The following is a 22,090-nucleotide window of genomic DNA, read 5'->3' as shown; positions in this document are numbered from 1 at the left end:
ATGTACACACTGTTGCTTCACAGTGCCAGGGACCCGGGTTCGATTCCTGGCTTGGGTCACTGTCTGTGTGGAGTCTGCACTTTCTCCCAGTGTCTGCGTGGGTTTCCTCCGGGTGATCCGGTTTCCTCACAAAGTCCAAAAATGTGCAGGGTCGGTGGATTGGCCACGCTAAATTGCCCCTCAATTGGAAAAAAATTATTGGTTACTCTAAATTTATATATTTTTTAAAATCTGTGTACTAGGCTTTGTTAAAATATTCTATTTTGATTTTGGGTTCTTTTGGCATTGAAATGTAAGTAAAACTATGTTGCGTGTTTCTCAGATTCAATTTCCGGGATTACGCTCACCGCTAACTGGCACTTCACAGTCAGTGTACAAATGTTGCAATGTCCCCTACATCTTTGGTGGAAAGATGGAAAATGCAACACTACTGTTTAAGGTTTATTTTTAACAGCAGCCATTGTCACAAAGGAGTTCATCTGCAGTAGCTGGTAAAGTGATAATTTAATTGCATCTGTTTAATTTTAACCCAATGCATATCATATAACTAGATTTGATGCATTAAATGAAATAAAATTAAGAAACTCTGATTGATGGATGAGTCTTTATCAGCAGAGGCAGATGGGGCACAATAGTGCTTGCGTTGAGAAACGCAAACACTAAACAGATAAACTTGCATTCCACCTTAATTGCACGAATCAGGTTTGTGGAGGAGGGAAATTGAATCTTCTGCCCACTCGCTGTCGCTGAGTAGTAAAAGGAATAACAAGTATTTTATAAGCTGTAAAATTTTCTGTGACTAATGAATGCACTAATTTATTACCCCTTAGTAAACTGACAGTTATCTGCAGAGGTTCATTATGTTTTCATGCTGGGATCTACGTATTTGAAAACCAGAAATGTATGTTCCATTTTAATAGATACTTCACATCATGATGTTGTTGTGCAAAATCTTCTTCAATGTAAAAAAAAACCCTTTCAATCCCATGCCACGAATGATTCTGATAACTTGTTATATATCTTGGATTTCTGAAAACTTTCCGTATCTTCACAGTTAAGTAGATACTACACAAAAGCAGCTAATGCCACAAGGAAGTCGAATTATTTTCCTGTCATTCCCAGGTCACTTTTTTTTTTAAATATTGGGAGTCATTTTGTGACAGGTTGAAAAATTGATGCTGCGCTAAGACACGCCTGGTAGCACATCTAGTTTTAGCATGCTATTTTAGTCTTAGTTACTGATAACCATATTTTGAACTTGGCTGGAGGTTCTGAAGCAGTCACCTGCAGGCTGAGCGCTCGAACACTCTTCAGAAGCAATTTCTTTGGAGTAGTATATGTGGGCTTCTTGAATGCCCTTCCACCTGAGGTGTAGAGTGAGCTAGCTGACATAGTGGCAGGTTTCAATCTGGTTCAGGAAATTGATGGAGTCGGCACAAAGGTTCTCACGGCCAGACACTGGAGTTCCTGATAGAGGATGGATATGTGTAAGCACGAGGTTTGAGAAGTCCACTTTGCCCACTGTCCCTCTCTCCTGCAATCACTGGTGCTGCGCTGCCTGGCCTCATCTTATTCTCCCATTTCTCATGCAAACCTAGCACTTCTTCTCTCCTAGTGATTTTTTTAACATGTCTAATAAGATAAAGTAGCACAGCACTTACTCTTCTTAGGTGAAGTCCTCCGAGAATTCCCAGAATAAATGTTGAAAGTATTGAAGCCTTGACAAACTGTACTTACAGAGTATCCCAATGTATTTCAAAAGCTCTTTTCAAACATTGAGCAGCAAGTGAACAGTGCAAAGTGATATATCTTTAAGTAGCAATCTTATCCTCAGCAACAGTTTGTTTACTCCTGGACAGCTGGTTGTTGTTAGGCGAGGGTATTGGGCATGGGCTTTCCACCAAAATGCAACATGGCCTTGTTAATGAAGGTCATCAGGCAATTTAAGTAGCAATCAGCTCCTTGATGATCCTCTTGGCATGCTTTATCAAAATGGCCTTGTGTACCATGAACACGAGCCAAACCGATACTTCAGCTCAAGGCTCTATCTTTGCCACCTGGGAGGCATGTGAATACCTAAAGAAGCTGGCAGAAATCACACTCATCTAACACAAGCACATACATTATTGTTCTTGTAACAGTTCCAAAATGGATCTTTTGGGTAACATTTTAATGCTGAATCTTGGAATACTTTTTTTTTAATGTCAGTAAGGGCATCTTTATTCGAATGCATGTAAAATAACTGTTGCCTATTAATACAAATTATTTGTGCATTGCAAATCTTAGCGCCCATATCATTGTTTGTTTGACCGATGTCAGTGTTTGTAAGTGAGGTAAGTTGTGTTGGCGATCAAACAACTAATTGTCTGAGCATCCGTGCTGCCCAAAAGATCCCTGGGATGAAGAGCTTGTCGTATGAGGAACGGTTGAGGACTCTGGGTCTGTACTCGTTGGAGCTTAGAAGGATGAGAAGGGATCTTATTGAAACTTACAAGATACTGCGAGGCCTGGATAGAGTGGACATGGAGAGGATGTTTCCACTTGTAGGAAAAACTAGAAGCAGAGGACACCATCTCAGACAAAAGGGACGGTCCTTTAAAACAGAGATGAGGAGGAATTTCTTCAGCCAGAGGGTGGTGAATCTGTGGAACTCTTCGCCGCAAAAGGCTGTGAAGGCCAAATCACTGAGTGACTTTAAGACAGAGGTAGATAGGTTTTTGATCAATAAGCGGATCAGGGGTTATGGGGAGAAGGCAGGAGAATGGGGATGAGAAAAATAGCAACCATGATTGAATGGTGGAGCAGACTCGATGGGCCGAGTGGCCTAATTCTGCTCCTATGTCTTATGCTGTTAATAGTACAGCGTGACAACTCATGTTGGAATGTCGCGTTATATTCACCCTGTTCACATTATACATATATTGATTTACTATGTTGACATTCCACCCGTTGTACATGTTTTTAAGGCACATTGTGTGCTTTTTGCTTTCCAGCTTGAAGAATTGTGATTTCACTCTGCTTTCAATCTAACCATTGAGAGCTTAATATGAAAGATAAGAGCAGGATTAAGCTATTTCGCCCTTTGAGCCCATCTGCATTTCAATAAGATAACAGCTGGTCTGACTGACTTTTAACTCCACTTTCCTGTCTCCTCCTCTCTCTCTCTCTCTCTCCCCCCCCCCCCCCCCCCCCCCCAAATGTAATCAATGAGCCAGCCTCCACCCCTCTCTGGAGTTGAGAAGATTAACAGGCTTCTAAGAGAATTGTTATGACACCCTGGGTTAATGCATGGTCGATTCCAGTCCCACAGACCCTGGACACCCAACACAAGTGAATTAACCAATAATTCGTATAAAATTCGCAGAATCACAGGCACACACACTGGGGAGGGAAAATGGTGAAAATAATAAGGGGATTAATATAAAATGAGAGTGGCCTTGCTTCCGATATTGAAGTCGTTTCAGCAGGCTGGCCTTCCAGGGTGCTTTGTGATTGAAGCTACCGGTGTGTTATTGTGGTCCTCCAGCAGATGTGTTCAGTCAGTACTCCGTGACAATTAGATTTCTTCTGGACAGGCACTTTAACCTTTGTTAACCTGGGCCTTCATTCAAAGGAACAGCCTCAGGACTGTTTAATTCTTACTTGTTTCCGACTCCACCAGAATAACCAACAATTTACTCAAATAACAACAGAGTTCCCCACACAAGGTTTTTAAACGTATGAAACCTGCCTGTATCGAATCATAGAATCTCTACAGTACAGAAGGAGGCCGTTTGGCCCATCGAGTCTGCATCGACCTTCCAACCGATCGCCCTATCTAGGCCCACTCCCCCGCCCTATACCCATAACTCTGTAATCCCACCTAACCATTTGGACATTAATGGGCAATTTAGCATGTCCAATCCACCTAACCTGACTGGGAGGAAACTAGACCACCCACAGGAAACCCACGCAATCACAGGCAGGCCGTACAAACCCCACAGTCACCCAAGGCCAGAAACAAAGCCGGGTCCCAGGTGCCGTGAGGCAGCAGTGTTAACCACTGTGCCACCGTGCAGCTGGCGGCTTGACTTTGGTTTCCTTGGAGTTCAATCTGGCTGTGCAGAGAGAGAGAGGTTTTTACTTTGGATCTTTAGAAAGAATCCATTAGATGAGAGAGAAATCAGAGCTGTGACCCTCCAGGCTTCTGACTTTAAAACAAAAGTAACATCTGATCTCACTAAGGAACATTCCAGAGACAGCAGAACCAATCACTGCCTGTACCTGAGAAGAACCCGGCTTATGGGACAGCTCATTGGCCATCAGCCAAGCCAGTCAGTCCGTGTGATCACTGATGTCGGACCAAACAGCACATCCTGCTGGAATTTCCTGTTCTTAAATTACAGGTAAGCTGCTTGGTCTTAAAGGCATTAATCATCTGGACAAAAACTATGGTAATAGTGAAAAATAACAGAAATTACAGGGCAAAAAAAGGAACCGATCGGGATAAAACAGGAGGTTTCTTACAGAATAAATTCCTCCTCCTCTCTGCCTTAAATAGGAAACCCCTTATTTTGAAATTGTGCCCCCTAATTCCAGATTCCCCTATGAGGGGAAACATCATTCCAGCATCAAGGGCAGCACAGTAGCATAGTGATTAGCACTGTGGCTTCACAGCGCCAGCGTCCCAGGTTCAACTCCCTGCTGGGTCACTGTCTGCGTGGGTTTCCTCCGGGTGCTCCGGTTTCCTCCTAAATTGACCTTAGTGTCCAAAAAGGTTAGGAGGGGTTATTGGGTTAGGGGGATAGGGTGGAAGTGAGGGCTTAAGTGGGTCGGTGCAGACTCGATGGGCTGAATGGCCTCCTTCTGCACTGTATGTTCTATCTGCCCTGTCGAGACTCACCCTTCAGAATCTTCTATGTTTCAATATGATCATCTCTCATTTTTCTGAACCCCAATGAGTATTGGCTCAATCTACTCAAATCTTTCCAAGATGATAACCCCGTCATCCCAAGAATCAACCTTGTGAATCTTCTCTGAACTACCTCCACTGCAAATATATCCCTCCTTAACTAAGAAGATCAAAAATGTGGTCTCACCAACGTCCTGTACAGTTGTAACAAGACTTCCCTACTTTTATACTTGATCCTACTTGTAATAAAGGCCAACATCCATTTGGCTTCCTAATTACTTGCTGTACCTGCACGTTAACCTCTTGTGATTCATGTAGGGAGGCAAGCAGATTCCTCTGCACCTTAACATTCTATTTAAATAAAATTCCGCTATTCTATTCCTCACATGTTCCCCACATTAGACACCTGCCAATTTTTAGCCTACTGACTTACCCTATCTATATCTTTTTTTTAGGCTCTTTGCATCTTCCTCACAGCTTGCTTTCCATCTTCGATAATACCTTCATGAAACTAAAATGTAAATTTTAAGTAACTGCATTTTAAAGACAAAAGGTAGTTCTGCCAAGGGGTTACAGTGAAATGTTCTGGTGACATGTTATAGTTAGGTGCCTTTAAGACTAAATCAGGACTAGCTTCACAGTGAATTGAGAGGAGGTGATGCTAGTTGAAGCTTCTATTTAAGAGCTGGGTTTTTCACCAGTGCGGGTGGCTTCAGAACAGAGAGGGGATCCAGGAGGGAGAGTAGAAATCAGTGTTTATGCAAAGCTATATCTTCTGCCACCTAATTCGGTAAATGGATGTGCACCTATAAAAAATGACAGATCAGTTGTGCATCGTCAGCGTTTTCTTTTTGTTTCAAATTTTTTGCATGTGTACCTTTTCAAAATGTCTTTATTGAATGATGGACAGATGTTGCACTTTAAGTGATCAGACTTTTCATAAGGAATCAGGGGCGAGATTCTCCGACCCCCCCGCCGGGTCGGCACCGGAGATTTGGCGGGGGCGGGAATCGCGCCATGCCGGTTGGCGGGCCCCCCAGGCGATTCTCCGGCCCGGATGGGCCAAAGTCCCGCTGCTGGAATGCCTGTCCCGCCGGCGTGGATTAAACCACCTCTCTTACCGGCGGGACAAGGCGGCGCGGGCGGGCTCCGGCGTCCTGGGGGGCGCGGGGCGATCTGGCCCCGGGGGGTGCCCCCACGGTGGCCTGGCCCGTGATCGGGGCCCACCGATCCGCGGGCGGGCCTGTGCCGTGGGGGCACTCTTTTCCTTCCGCCTTCGCCACGGTCTCCACCATGGCGGAGATGGAAGAGACTCCCTCCACTGCGCATGCGCGGGGATGCCGTGAGCGGCCACTGACACTCCCGCGCATGCGCCGCCCGGCAATATCATTTCCGCGCCAGCTGGCTGGGCACCAAAGGCCTTTCCCGCCAGCTGGCGGGGCGGAAATCAGTCCGGCGCGGGCCTAGCCCCTCAAGGTGAGGGCTCGGCCCCTCAAGATGCGGAGGATTCCGCACCTTTGGGGCGGCGCGATGCCGGACCGATTTGCGCCGTTTTTGGCGCCGGTCGGCGAACATCGCGCCGATTACGGAGAATTTCGCCCCTCAGCTCTTTATCCCCTAGTAGTTTACAGGCAGAGGAAATTAATTATATCAGAATAATTTCGTTTTTTTCCATCAGATCATTAGGTGAATAATTTTATTGACACATTGACGTTGTCGAGCAGCAAAGATAGCGGGCGGGATTCTCCGCGAATCGGCGGGGCGGGCAACTCCGACGCGAAGGAGTGGCGTGAACCATTCAGAGGATAGGTCGGCGCCGGAGTGGTTTGTGCCACGCCAACTGGCGCTGAAGGGCCTCTGCCAGTCGGCGTGAGTTAGCACATGCGCGGAAGCGCCAGCGTGTGCTGGTGTCATCCCAGCGCATGCGCAAGGGGGGGTTCATCTCCGCGCCGGCCATCGCGGACTGTTACACCAGCCGACGCGGAGGAATAGAGTGCCCCCACGACACAGGCCTGCCCGCGGATCGGTGGGCTCCGATCGCGGACCAGGCCACCTTGGGGGCGCACCCCCCCCCCCCCGGGGCCAGATCCCCCCCGAGGACCCCGGTGGCTGCCTGCAGAGCTAGGTCCCGCCGGTAAATACCTGTCGTAACATACGCCGGCGAGACCAGCCGAAAACGGGCCGGAGAATCGCCGGGGGGGGGGGGGTGCTGCAGCCAACGGCCTCCGACCGGCGTGGCGCGATTCCCGCCCCTGTCAAATCCCCGGCGCCAGAGAATTCGGCAGCCAGCGGGGGCAGGATTCACGCCGCCCCCCCCCCCACCCCCCCCGGCGATTCTCCAACCCGGCAGGGGGTTGGATAATCCCGCCCAACATGTTCCAGATGAATTAGTGTTGAGGTCTGAGCTCGTTCCACTGGTATTTCACAATTTTTGTTCAAAATACATCTGGGCACATTATTTTTGTTTCCCCTGATCGCACAAATATGGTTTTGGAAAACAAATAATTTACGGGATGTGGGAGTCACTGTCTAAACCAGCATTTATTGTCTGTCCCTAATTGCCTTTGAACTGAGTGGCTCGCTTGGCCATTTCAGAGGGCATTTTGAGAGTCAACCACCTTGCAGTGGACCTGGAGTCACATGTAGGCCAGACCAGCGGGCGGCATGGAAGCACAGTGGTTAGCACTGTTGCTTCACAGTGCCAGGGTCCCAGGCTCAATTCCCGGCTTGGGTCACTGTCTGTGCGGAGTTTGCACGTTCTCGACGTGTCTGTGTGGGTTTCCTCCGGGTGCTCTGGTTTCCTCCCATAAGTCCCGAAAGACGCGCTGTTATATAATTTGGACATTCTGAATTCTCCCTCCATGTACCCGAACAGGCGCCAGAATGTGGCGACTAGGGTTTTTTCCTGGTAACCTCATTGCCGTGTTAATGTAAGCCTACTTGTGATAATAAAGATTTTTTTTTTTAATTCCCTTTCTAAAGGACATTAGTGAGCCAAATGAGTCTTAAGGCAATTAACAATGGTTTCTTGGTCATCACTAGACTTTTGATTACAGATTTTTAATCAAGTCAAATTTCACATCTGCCATGGTGTTAATTCAAACCGATTCCCCAGAGGATGACTCATCCAGTGACAATACCACTGCCTCCCTCAATAGACAAGGCCCCCCCCCCCCCCCCCCCTCTATAAGATCATCTGCTACAGTGGGAACTTGGTATGATGCAACTCCATCTTGGACACCAAAGTCTTCATTCCTCAAATGCAGAAAATGGCATCCTGGGCCCTGGATTCTGGCATGATAAAGCCCAATTGCTCAGCACCAGCTATGAAATAACACAATCTCACCTATAACGTAGTCTCAAGATGTTGGCTGTGTTAGAGTGGACTCTCACTGTAGATGAACTTTCGAGATGTTATTACCGTTATAAAATTGTACCACATTTTCTGGGAGTAATAACCTGTGTTACTAGGGTTGCCAACCCTCCTGGAGTCTCCAGGAATTGAAGATCAATCTCCAGGACCCTGCTGTGTGCAACCCTGGAGACAAATCATAGGGACATTAAAGAATATTTTTAACGTTTTATTTGAACATTTCTCTATGCCATATATTAAAATATTGAAAATGGTGGGGTACATCTGTCTGAGAGTCAAGCACCAATTCGGAAGGCCATGCGTCACAAGGCTGGATGTGTTGGCCGACTAATGGCTGGTGTGTGGGGACAAGTCATGCAATGAAACCTCCAGGGATATATTTAATCGCAGTTGGCTACCCTGTGTTAAATGCTTTTATTTAAAGAGAATGGGTTTTCAGGGGACTTTTACGCCAGAAATGCAATGTGCTTGAACAGGCAATATTTGCATAAAAGTAGCAAAGCCCTGGGAGGAAGTATATTTTCCATGTGGAGCTTAGTCTGTTTTGAAGGCAGCAGAATACTGAAAGGTTGAGACGATTATCATAAACCATGTGAGCTAGGTTTCAGAGTGTGTAATTCTTTGCATACTTACAAACCTGAAGCCTCCTTTATTTCTTTTCTTTGCTGCGCGTATTGGTAGTGGAAAGCTTCCAAAATTAAAGATGACATTGAGGATGACAAGGGATAGTTATATAGTGCTGGGATTATTGCGGGCCTTGATTGAGTGCGTAGAGAAAGCCTCTTCTGGTTGGGGTGTTAGCAACAATAGATCTTCAATATAGACTTGTCAAAAAAAAGCAAGTGTTGTGAGAGGTAGGGAGAAAATCCTTTAAGCAGGATTATTGGATGATAGAATGTTTTGTCACAGGCAATAGTTAAGGCAGAAACCATTACACCTTATGGAAAAAGTAGATAAATATTTAAAACAGTGAAAGATACAGTGGTATGGGGAGAGAATGGGGCAGTGGAATTTATTTTGGATTAATTCGACAAAGAACTAGTGCAAATACAGTGTGCTAAATGGCGTTTCGTACTTACAAACTTCTTCGCCTACTTTTCACACAAAAAAGCTTATGCTTACTGTTGCTCTTTTTAGCCTTAGTTTTATTAGCTCTGATTATGTCACCTTTGCTCACGAGTCGCCAGGTATATTTCTGATACCGCCACGTGGTTCAAGCTCAAGTTATGATTAATAAGTCAGCACACCGCTTAGTAAGATTGAAATCAACGGTCATTTATTATATACAGAAATTAATACTTATACAATAATGCTACTTCTAGACTAATACCTATAACTAACAGGCCAATACTTAACTTTAGGAAGGGCCCACCAGGTCAGGGAAACGAATGGCTTATCGAATCGGATCTGGCCCGCGGGATTCAAAAGGCTGATACAGGTCGATGGCTAGGAATCTCTCGGGTAGCAATCGCTGGAGTCAGACTTACGGTTCTTTGTCGAAGGTTCTTGCGAAGGTTGCGAGCAGGTGAAGAAGGGAGAGAGATCTGAACTTGGCCCCTCACTTTATAGGGCCCAGGGGCTTCCCGCCTCTCGGGGCGGCCCTTGACCCTGAGTCCCAAGTGATTGGACTTGTTCCCAATCACTGGGTTCGATATGCTCCAATAATGGGGCGATTCCCCGATCGGGGGGTGGTCGTTCACCTGCCTTTGTTTCGGCCACTGCAGGCGCCGACAGGTCTGGTCCGGCATTCAATTGCTAATATGTTGCAATTGGTCCCGGGGATAGCCGATTAAACTGCAGATGTCTGGGTTGATGTGCTGCTAATAGTCTTGAGTACCGATCTGGGCCGACTTCCCCAGAGCCAAATACGCTATTCTGTCTGCAGCTGTCCGTTTGTGACCTGTTGGCTACATTACAAAGCTGAAAAGAATTCAGATTCATAAAATGTACGATTCCTCTTGCCCCTTGCAGGACACTCATCATGTGTATCTTCATAACTGTTTGCTGGTTACTTGTATTCCATATACTAGTGATGCTTATGTTTTGTAAGATAAATTTGATAACTGAAAATAGCACATGTAGTATTTTTGTTTATTTTGTACCCATTTTTCAATTTTACTTAATTGGAATAGCAAAGCCTTTGGTTTAGTCTTCATTTCAGGTTACAAACTTCATTTCTGCTGCAGGACTTTTTTTCCTTCTCCAACTCCTGGAAGTTTCATATCACTAAAATGATGGAAATTCGCAAACATACTGCAAGTGTAGTTAAGAGATTTGTTATCAAGTACAGCCCAAGCCCCAAATTATTTTTGGTTAACACCTTTTTGGATTTCATTCACAAACATTAAGTAACCATGCCATCTAGTGACGATATTAGTATAGTCTTAGAAATTCTTTATCAACAGCAATCACAAACTGATTAAATTATGATCATTTAGGGCAGCACGGTGATGCAGTGGTCACTGCTACCTCATGGCTCCCAGGTCCCAGGTTCAATCCTGGCCCTGGGTCACTGTCCGTGTGGAGTTTGCACATTCTCCCCGTGTTTGCGTGGGTTTCACACCCACAGCCCAAAGATGTACAGGGTAGGTGGATTGGCCACGCTAAGTTACCCTTTAATTGGAAAAAAATGAATTGGGTACTCTAAATTTATTTATTTCTAAATAAAATTTAAAAAATTAAAACCATTATGATCATTTGTAAATCTAGGTCTACTGTTGTTATTTTTATCTTGAACATTGCCAGAAGTATTTTTGAACACTTTGTGAGAGGCCTGTTGGACTTGCTTTTATTTATTTAATGCTCTTCTCTGAAACCTTGCTGTGTTTTTGGGTGCGATATAGTTAATGGATTTTGCGGGAAACTTTAATCTGGAAGCTTCTGGGTTTAATAAATTTGTGTAACCCAGCAGATTAACTTACAATGCCTCTTTTCTTCAAATGGACACTATTATTGAATAGCAAAGTTACAAGTAGCTCTTGCTTTCAGTTAGTTGTCATTTTCAGAATTATAGGGGGCGATTCTGCACTATGGAGCCCAAGTGTTCGCGCCATCGTGAACGCCGTCACATTTGACGACGGCGTGAACCAGGCCTGGGTATGACCGATTTTGGCCCCCAGGGGCCAGCACGGTGCTGGAGCGGTGCACGCCGCTCCAACCTCCTTTCGCGGCGCAAAACGGGCAACTTCTTTAGCGCGCTGGCCCCAACTCAACATGGCGTCGGTGTTCAGGGGCCGGCCGCGCCAGAAAGTAGGCCCGGGTGGGGGGGGGGGGGAGAGGCTGATCTGTAGGCCCCGATCGTGGGCCAGACCCCATCGGAGCCCCTCCCACAGGCCGCCCCCCGACCGTTCGCGCAGAGTTCCTGCCGGCAGCGACCATGGGTGAATGGCGGCGGCGGGATGCTGTCGTATCGGCGCGGCCACTAAGCCCATCTGGGCCGGAGAATCGGGAGCCCTGCCGATTCCAGCGGCCGGCGCCGCGCCAAACACGCCGGCACAAATGGCGCCGATTCTCCGCACCTCAGAATCGCACGCCGGCGTCGTGGCGCGGTTGCGGCGATTCTCTGGCCCGGCGCGGGGCTCGGAGAATCGCCCCCAATATTTCCCCAATAACCTATCAACAATGCAGTGGGCAATCCAAAGAACAAAGAAAAATACAGCACAGGAACAGGCCCTTCGGCCCTCCAAGCCTGCGCCGACTATGCTGCCCGACTAAACTACAATCTTCTACACTTCCGGGGTCCATATCCCTCTATTCCCATCCTATTCATGTATCCACTAGAAATGTATCAAGAATCTTGCCTATACCACTCCATTCCTCCATGCATCCTGTAACATTCGCCATCACATGCGAATAACACAGTCCTGCACCAGTATTTTTGCAATTCTCCAAGGTCATATCCTTTCCCCCTCTCTTTCCTCATATGCTTGCTGCCCCTTGAACATTTTATAATGTTAAACATTCTATGTTAGGAAATATTGATAAGTATACGTGTGGAGAAATCTATTGGTATGAAATAAAAAGGGCAGATTCAGAGCCACCTATTGACTATTTAAATATTCTCTGAGGAGCAATGCAACTCACTCAGGGTACAGTACTGGTATGTTTTTTATAGGCTGTGGACTGTTGAAACAACTAAAATATTGAAGCCTCTTTAAATCTTCAGTGTAATAAAACAGGAAAACACAAACCTTGGACAAGTGAATATAATGTTTTGAAAGAAAGATTATCCAAGTAATTATTATTATCCCTTCAATATGAGGGGGTGAAATTGATTTAATAAAAACAGCTTGTATTCAATTACACTCACTTTTAGCAGTAACATATGAGAGTTCCATTAGATTTGATTAGACGCCCACCTATTTGTTTTATCAATAAGATGTGTTTATTTTTCTTGTGAAATCATAGGCAATTAGAGAAGGTATTTTGCAATTTAAAATAGCAAATGCTTGTTACAGCGTAAAAGCTATGTTAGCCTGTGTTATTAAAAAACATTTGGATATGCCGAGTGCCTTGTATCAGACAAATGGAATTGCAAATGAGAACGAAAAACAAAAGGGTGAAAATACACAGCAGCTCATCAGCATCTGTAAAGAGAAAAGACAGGTTATAATGACTGGATTGTGTACCCTGATTAAGGGTACACTCTGGAAAGATCATCTATTTTTCCCCTCTTTACAGATACTGGCTGTGTCTTGTCAATATGTTCCATTGTTTATGCTGTATGGTAGCAGTATTTTAACTAACGTGCCCATAAATACCTAGTGTAATTTCTATGTGCTTCCAGTTTTATGTTCACTGAATTCAATGCTCCAAGTGGTACACCCAATCCCTCATAGAGTACTCTATACAATAGCATTTCAAAGTATGCTATTGTATTGCATGTACAGCATTGAATTAACTGCAAGTACATCACTTCAAAAAGGAAAAAAATAATTTTAAGAAGAAAATACCAGTAAAGAAACTATTCTTTTACAGTACATTACTCACTCTTTCTATTTAATTGCAATCAATATTTCTCTATTCACATAGCAGACTTAAAAACTCAGTTGACTCTCGGTGGTTGCTTTGATGCTTTCGTTTGAGAATCATAGACCTTTCCTCAACTTACAGTTTTCTTTTCCTCTAAGATGTGCTCCCTTTACCATATTTAAGTAATGGCACGGCTGGTGGGTGTTGAAAGGGAAGCAGGGAATGTAATCCTTCACACATGGAGCTAAGGATTATCAGTTATATAATTTTAGTCAATTTTCGATGCAAGGAAATGAGGAGTAACAACCCAACCCAACAATCTTAAGCAAGTCAGTCAAGCGGAGACCAGGCATATGTATTTGAATGGTGTGAGATTTGCTTCACCACTCAAGTTTAATTTCTCTAAGGAACCGTTGTTACCATGTAAGCTTCAATAAAAATCTATTTGTGAATGACATTACGAGAGTGAATTTATGATTCCACTGTGTTTATTTCCTTTTCAGGAGTTTGTTGAATTCTCCAAAAGACTGATCAGTGACACTTGTTTGAAGGAAAGCATTGTGACTCAAGCCAAAAAATATGTAGCGGAACACCATTCCTGGAACACAGAAAGGGAGACTTATCGGAGGCTTACTGCAAAGCTGCTTTAAATGGCATCAGCCAAATTTGACAATTTGGTACAATTGTTTAGAATAGGCAGCTTTCTTATGGAACTGTTTTTTTAAATGAATATTATGGGGGTTATGAGAGTGACTTTTAAAAGGGAATCTTAAAATCATTTTCTGTACCTTAATTGTTGATCAGGTAATATTTTATGACAATAGATAATGTATTCCCAGTGATCAGATCTTGATTGAGATTTAACTTGCATGACCTATTGGCGATAAACGTCACTCTCTACCAGTGTATTTTTTTGTTTGTTTCCATGATCCCTGAGATTATTCCCTGTGACTGGAATATTGGCGCATGCAGCTCGCATCAAAGTTCCATCCGGCTAGCCCTTGCTTTAATAGCTGATATTTTTTCCTGAGATCTGCACTACCATGGTTACTTAAGCTAGCAAACACAACCTTATTTGTTTTCCTGAAGTCAATATTAATGGTAATCCAGCTGTAACCGGACACTTATTCAACAATACAAATGGGAAGGGAGGAGAGAAATAACATTGTTTTTAAATTCAATTGTTAATCATTTCAGTGCAGTGTTAATGAAGATGGGCATGCTCACACCAGGATAACACAGTATGAAATCCTGCATCACGACTGATGAGATCAAGATTAATACAGGGTGTTAATTTAGTGAGCTGCTGAATATTGTTTGCACCTCTAATCATGGTGGTGCATTATTTGTCAGCAGTCTTCTGGTAATTAAATTTATCCCTTGAACTCTTTATTTACTTTCAATAACTCTCATTCTATTTTGTGCTTACAGACGTGGATTTAGTACTGTTATCAAAAGCTACTATGACATTTGAAAATAGCAATGGGACATGAATCAAAACAGGGAGTACTGCAAATAAACACTAAGCAAGAACTGGGTCTTTTACCCAAAATACTAATGTGTTTTTTTGACAGATGTTCACTGCACATTTAATTTTTGGTGCAGATCTAGTGTTTGCAATAGTTTGGTGTTGAAAATGTTCACTCGAGGGCTTTTCTTTTTGACACCTGTCGATCTTCTAATCCTCCTCCTGTTTGCATCTCCCTTTGAGGGAAAGGTCCCACCACCTTGTCACTTTGCAGTTTCTTTACAGCTCATTTTTATTCCAATATCCACACAGATGTAGTTTCCTTAGGCTTGTAATTCAATAGCATGTTTCCGCTATGGATGTTATTCAAAATGAGCAGACTTTCATTCAGTCGAGACATCTGACTTTCCACATGTCAGCATTGCCAAAGAAAAGAAAATATCACGATACATGTTTCTGAGAATATCTGATCTCTTTAAAAACAACAGCAAGCCGTCAAAAAATGATTTAAAAACGTTAATCACATGAAATGTAACCCATTTAACTGGTCTTCAATCATCTAGCTGGAGATTTGCAATAGATGTGCTCCTAAACATTTGATTAATCAATGAACAGGGGTTACCATATTGCATTACCAAACCTCAGAAGAAACACCTCTAAACTTCAGCTCAGTCTGAAATTAGAATTGCTTTGACACAGATCTTCAAAGTTAATTTAGAGACATTGGAGTCTAAGTCCACTTTCCATATAAACCTTGGGAGATCAGGATTGGTTTGAGCAAATGTAACCCAAATTAAATGAAACCATGTGGGTGATGGTCTTTATAGCATTGGACATACTTTGACATACTTTAATTCTCCTCTTATCAGGGGCTTTTGTCTTAATGTTGACTTCAATATCAAAAGAATTACAATGACTGTCCCAGTAATTTGTTTATAACATCACTAGCTCAGAATTGCCATTGTGCATGATAGAAATTCGAATGGTAGCACTTGAGGTTTGCATCATTTTTATATAATTTATGGGAAGCACGGTGGCACAGTGATGAGCACTGCTGCCTCACAGATCCAGGGACCCAGGTTTAATTCCAGCCTCAGGTCACTGTCTGTGTGGAGCTTGCACTTTCTCCCTGTGTCTGCGTGGGTTTCCTCCCACAGTCCAAAGAAGTGCAGGTTAGGCGGATTGGCCATGCTAAATTGCCCCCTGGTATCCAAAAAGGTTAGGCGGGATTACGGGGATAGGTTGGAGGCGTTGACTTAGGTAAGTTGCTCTTTCCAAGGGCCAGCGCAGACTCGATGGGCCAAATGGCCTCCTTCTGCACTGTAGGGATTCTATGATTAGTAAACTGTAGGTTACTGAACAATTCACTTGATGTAATCTCTATTTTATCTTCAACTTGGAAAATCAACATTCAGAAATTAGTAATTAACTGCATCTTCCATTTGAATAATAAAATTATCCTTACAATAAAATTATCTTTATAATTTTTTTTTTAAACACAGAAAAGTTCTGATAAAATAGTGTACTGGTAGAATAAGTGTCCTGTTACTTTCTTCTTGGTGTGCCTTGGTTGAAGAAACCAATAATCCAGCCTGTAAATCTCAGAAAACATTAACATAATAAGCTTGGATCCTCTGATACACATTCTACCAACCACTCTGGACAGTATGTTCACATTAAGCACCGTAATATGAGGTAGTGTTATATTGCAATTAGCTAATGATGGGATCAAGAGGGAAGTAAAGATGTAATGTGAACTGAACAAGGGTGGCTTTCGCACCCACCTAGTTTTTAATTGAGGACAAAATAATACGCTTTATTTTTATATTGGAATTGTGGTTTAAAAATATGTGCATTTCATGTTTTAAAATGGAAATTGTGGAAGTATTACTCAATAAAAATATTTTGGAACTTGAAATGTTTATTACTCTTTATATGAACAAGAACTCTTAGTGCTGTATCAACAAGTTCAAACAAGGTACCACAATCAATTATCTGCTCCTTGGAGAAATTCAGAACTTGCCATTTATTCCCTGAATCCAGTCGATATGGTGTATCTTTTTCAATGTGTTATAGTAACACTAGTGACCCTGTTTCCTGGAATATCATGATCAGTTATGTTTGCTGTAAATCATGTCAAACTTCAAGTTTCAAACTTACGCTGAAATTTCCTGGAAAGGTTATTTGATATTGTGACCATAATGGTGAGGTGATTCATTTTGGAAGGAATAACAGGAAGACAGAGTACTGGGCTAATGGTAAGATTCTTGGCAGTGTGGATGAGCAGAGAGATCTCGGTGTCCATGTACATAGATCCCTGAAAGTTGCCACTCAGGTTGAGAGGGTTGTTAAGAAGGCGTACGGTGTGTTAGCTTTTATTGGTAGAGGGATTGAGTTTCGGAGCCATGAGGTCATGTTGCAGCTGTACAAAACTCTGGTGCGGCCGCATTTGGAGTATTGCGTGCAATTCTGGTCGCCGCATTATAGGAAGGATGTGGAAGCATTGGAAAGGGTGCAGAGGAGATTTACCAGAATGTTGCCTGGTATGGAGGGAAGATCTTATGAGGAAAGGCTGAGGGACTTGAGGCTGTTTTCGTTAGAGAGAAGAAGGTTAAGAGGTGACTTAATTGAGGCATACAAGATGATCAGAGGATTGGATAGGGTGGACAGTGAGAGCCTTTTTCCTCGGATGGTGATGTCTAGCATGAGGGGACATAGCTTTAAATTGAGGGGAGATAGATATAAGACAGACGTCAGAGGTAGGTCCTTTACTCAGAGAGTAGTAAAGGTGTGGAATGCCCTGCCTGCAGCAGTAGTGGACTCGCCAACACTAAGGACATTCAAATGGTCATTAGATAGACATATGGACGATAAGGGAATAGTGTAGATGGGCTTTAGAGTGGTTTCACAGGTCGGGGCAACATCGAGGGCTGAAGGGCCTGTACTGCTCTGTAATGTTCTATAATGGTGAACCAGGCGATTCAGAATGGAGCAGTCTTTACCCAACTTTATCAGTGAACTAATCAATGGGCCCTGTGCTCTATTCCTACTCATGTTTCTTGCCTAAGAGATCAATATTGGCATGGCTGGAGTTATAACATTCTGAATTTTAAATCCTTTTTCTATACTGAACTTGATCACTTGCTGTAAATTGTTTGAGTTTTGGAGACATTCTGCTGTGACCTTCAATTTTCAGCAATATTCAAGTTTTATTTTTTAGCCATTAATTTCGAAGTTTGCATTCTGAACTTAAGATATGTGATAAGAGTCGAGTTAGACATACCATCAAAGAACAAAGAACAAAGAACAAAGAAATGTACAGCACAGGAACAGGCCCTTCGGCCCTCCAAGCCCGTGCCGACCATACTGCCCGACTAAACTACAATCTTCTACACTTCCTGGGTCCGTATCCTTCTATTCCCATCCTATTCATATATTTGTCAAGATGCCCCTTAAATGTCCCTATCGTCCCTGCCTCCACTACCTCCTCCGGTAGTGAGTTCCAGGCACCCACTACCCTCTGCGTAAAAAACTTGCCTCGTACATCTACTCTAAACTTTGCCCCTCTCACCTTAAACCTATGCCCCCTAGTAATTGACCCCTCTACCCTGGGGAAAAGCCTCTGACTATCCACTCTGTCTATGCCCCTCATAATTTTGTAGACCTCTATCAGGTCGCCCCTCAACCTCCTTCGTTCCAGTGAGAACAAACCGAGTTTATTCAATCGCTCCTCATAGCTTATGCCCTCCATACCAGGCAACATTCTGGTAAATCTCTTCTGCACCCTCTCTAAAGCCTCCACATCCTTCTGGTAGTGTGGCGACCAGAATTGAACACTATACTCCAAGTGTGGCCTAACTAAGGTTCTATACAGCTGCAACATGACTTGCCAATTCTTATACTCAATGCCCCGGCCAATGAAGGCAAGCATGCCGTATGCCTTCTTGACTACCTTCTCCACCTGTGTAGCCCCTTTCAGTGATCTGTGGACCTGTACTCCTAGATCTCTTTGACTTTCAATACTCTTGAGGGTTCTACCATTCACTGTATATTCCCTACCTGCATTAGCCCTTCCAAAATGCATTACCTCACATTTGTCCAGGTTAAACTCCATCTGCCATCTCTCCGCCCAAGTCTCCAGACAATCTAAATCCTGCTGTATCCTCAGACAGTCCTCATCGCTATCCGCAATTCCACCAACCTTTGTGTCGTCTGCAAACTTACTAATCAGACCAGTTACATTTTCCTCCAAATCATTTATATATACTACAAAGAGCAAAGGTCCCAGCACTGATCCCTGTGGAACACCACTGGTCACAGCCCTCCAATTAGAAAAGCATCCCTCCATTGCTACCCTCTGCCTTCTATGGCCTAGCCAGTTCTGTATCCACCTTGCCAGTTCACCCCTGATCCCGTGTGACTTCACCTTTTGTACTAGTCTACCATGAGGGACCTTGTCAAAGGCCTTACTGAAGTCCATATAGACAACATCTACTGCCCTACCTGCATCAATCATCTTAGTGACCTCCTCGAAAAACTCTATCAAGTTAGTGAGACACGACCTCCCCTTCACAAAACCGTGCTGCCTCTCACTAATACGTCCATTTGCTTCCAAATGGGAGTAGATCCTGTCTCGAAGAATTCTCTCCAGTAATTTCCCTACCACTGAAGTAAGGCTCACCGGCCTGTAGTTCCCGGGATTATCCCTGCCACCCTTCTTAAACAGAGGAACAACATTGGCTATTCTCCAGTCCTCCGGGACATCCCCTGAAGACAGCGAGGATCCATCATTTTCACCATTGGCATGTGCAGGTTCTTCAGTGCTCAACATTGTGCACACTAAACCAATTACACAATGGCAAAGAAGTATTTTGCTTGGGGGGGGGGGGGGGGGGGTTGCTCAGAATTTAACGCATCAAGAAAGATTTTGTTTTATTTTAATCCATTTTTGAACTCCTGAACCTAAATATGATCACAGACCAAATACATTTATTTTGGCCTGTTCTCAAAAGCACTAATGGACTTGATAACATTTTGTTGAAATGTCAAAAAGCCTATTTTTCTCATTGTATATACATAAATGTCCATTCACATGATTTCACACTATAGAGATGACATGTCACAGCTTTTACTCTCTTTTATGTTTTATCTTTGTCTTTCGGTAATATTTAGGAAATCCTGAGCCGGATTCTGTGATCCTGAGGCTAAGTGTTGACGCCATCGGAAAAGCCGTCGCGTTTCTCGGCGATGTCAACACGGCCTCAGGATTAGCAATTCTGGCCCCTACAGGGGGCCGGCACGGCACTGGAGCGGCCCACACCGTTCCAGCTGCTGATCCTGGCGTCAACTGGGCGCCGCAGGATCCGCGCATGCGCAGTGGCACCGCCGCCAACGTGCGCAAGCGCAACGGCTCCCTTCTCTGCGCCAGCCCCGACACAACATGGCGTAGGGCTGCAGGGGCCGGCGCGGAAGAAAGGAGGCCTCCAGCCAGAGAGGCCGCCCCGCCGATCGGTGAGCCCCGATCGCGGGCCAGGCCACATCGGAGGTCCCCCCTGGGGTTGGACCCACCCCACCCCCCACAGACCGCCCCTGGACCCTTCCAGGCCGAGGTCCCGCTGGCTGAGAGCAGGTGTGAACAGCGGCGGCAGGACACGGGTTTTTTTTTACGACGGCCGCTCGGCCCATCCCAGGCCAAGAATCAGCACGGTGGCCGCATAGAGCGGCGGCCCCCGACTGGCGCCACGCCAACCACGCCGGTGCCAATGGCGCTGATTCTCCGCTTCGTGGAGAATCGCGTCCTGGCGACACGGTGCGATTCGCGCCAGTCGCGGAGATTCTCCGGCCCAGCCCCGCTGAGAGAATCCCGCTCCCTGTGTGTAATGGATTCAAATTGTATAGGTTGACGGATCAGAGGAATAAATCAACAAATTCCAATAAATATTGGTTATTAATACCATACGGTGTCAATTTAGCAGATGTGATTCAAGATCCACTCCATTTAGAATATTTTACTGCACTATTCAACAAAAAAACATTTACAATGTGCAGCAAGAACAGAGGATGCCAGAAGAACTCAGTTGGTCTGGCAGCACCTGTAAGGCGAGAAAGCAAAGTTAATGTTTTGAGTCCTTTGGATATTCATCAGAACTGAAGGGAGGGAGAATGTGTTAGAGCTGAGAGAGATTGCAATCATAAGCACTTCCAAATCTGGAAAGAAAGGCACACCGGCTGGTGATGTCTGGAAGAAGCAAGATATTAAGTGAGGTTAAGAAAAGCAAATGGGTCAGGTGCCAAGATGGAAATTTGGGGCATTGGATAAGAAAACTATTTTAAATGTAATTAATTATTTTTTTTAAAACAGACAACTAATAATGTGGACTAAATGTATAATTCTGAATGGAATTTGCCATTGAACTTTATTCAGAGGGACAACTAACTGGAGGACATGAGTGAATTGCTAAACATGCATTGTTGTATGGAGAAAAAAAATATGATTTTGTAGGAAAAGCAATGTAGCGAATCAACCTTTTTTGTAAATTGTGGAGGTGGTTGTATTAACTTAACACAATTAAATAAAGTACATTAATTTTAAGCAGTGTTATTGCAATATTTCCAGTTGGGTTGTGTAGCTGAAAGTCACGAGCCAAGTTGGGTGTTTTTGCTTTTACCTTTCTGAACCCCACAGGGAAGCATTCTTCCATGCACTACAGGACCTGAATCTTTGGGGAGTAACTCGGAAGGAAAACAAATTGCCTGATTAAATCGAGGCTTACTTTGCCTCAACAGATTTGGCACATCTGGAGCTAATGGTACTCTTTGCATAGCTGCCAGACTTGGTACTCTTGGAACAGCTGGTACCTTAATTAGAGCTGACAAAGCTGGCACTGCTGAATTAGCATACAGTGCCAGGAAATGTTGACATTTTTGGTTAATGCGCACTTTTTCACTGAGGCCTTGATGAATATGTTTTAATCGAGAAACTTAATTGTGAAATATAAATACTGCCATCCGTGGCATGTCAACAACCAATTGTTCAAAGTAAGATGAGGCAGGAAAGGAGTGAATTCAACAAAGCCTGCAAAGGGTAAAGGTGGTAGCACTTGGGGCAAAGTGGATCTGACAATTAGCATTACTATTGATTCAAAAAATAACACATTTTTCCAGGAGAATAATACTAAGTGGAAGGTCAAAGAAATATGAAGCAATGTAAAGGATATTAAAGGACTGAAATGGAGTATCATCTGTAGCATGTAAAATAACTGAATTTATATAATCAGTGGCATACTTGCAGAAAACTATTAAGATAACCGACCTATACAACAGTCTACACCTCTTCAGAAGTCCTGCTGGGCCCGTGTTACAAAGTTAGGTCTGATGCAAATCTCCT

At 44.0% G+C, this 22,090-nt stretch overlaps 1 protein-coding gene across 2 annotated transcripts in view; it reads left to right on the top strand.

The window, feature by feature from the left end:
- The window catches only part of glt1d1 (glycosyltransferase 1 domain containing 1), a 123,553-nt gene extending 106,932 nt beyond the window's left edge, over positions 1-16,621 (top strand). For both annotated transcript variants that reach the window (XM_072495755.1, XM_072495746.1), the window contains one exon: positions 13,739-16,621. In XM_072495755.1, coding sequence (XP_072351856.1) covers positions 13,739-13,885 — 147 coding nt within the window. In that variant the 3' untranslated portion in view covers positions 13,886-16,621. The remainder of the gene's footprint in view (positions 1-13,738) is intronic.
- The last annotated feature ends 5,469 nt before the right edge of the window (positions 16,622-22,090 follow it).

This window comes from Scyliorhinus torazame, chromosome 1, assembly GCF_047496885.1.
Source record: "Scyliorhinus torazame isolate Kashiwa2021f chromosome 1, sScyTor2.1, whole genome shotgun sequence".
Lineage (NCBI taxonomy): Eukaryota > Metazoa > Chordata > Chondrichthyes > Carcharhiniformes > Scyliorhinidae > Scyliorhinus > Scyliorhinus torazame.
Note: the sequence above shows the minus strand (reverse complement) of the source record. Positions and strands in the feature narration are given on the sequence as shown.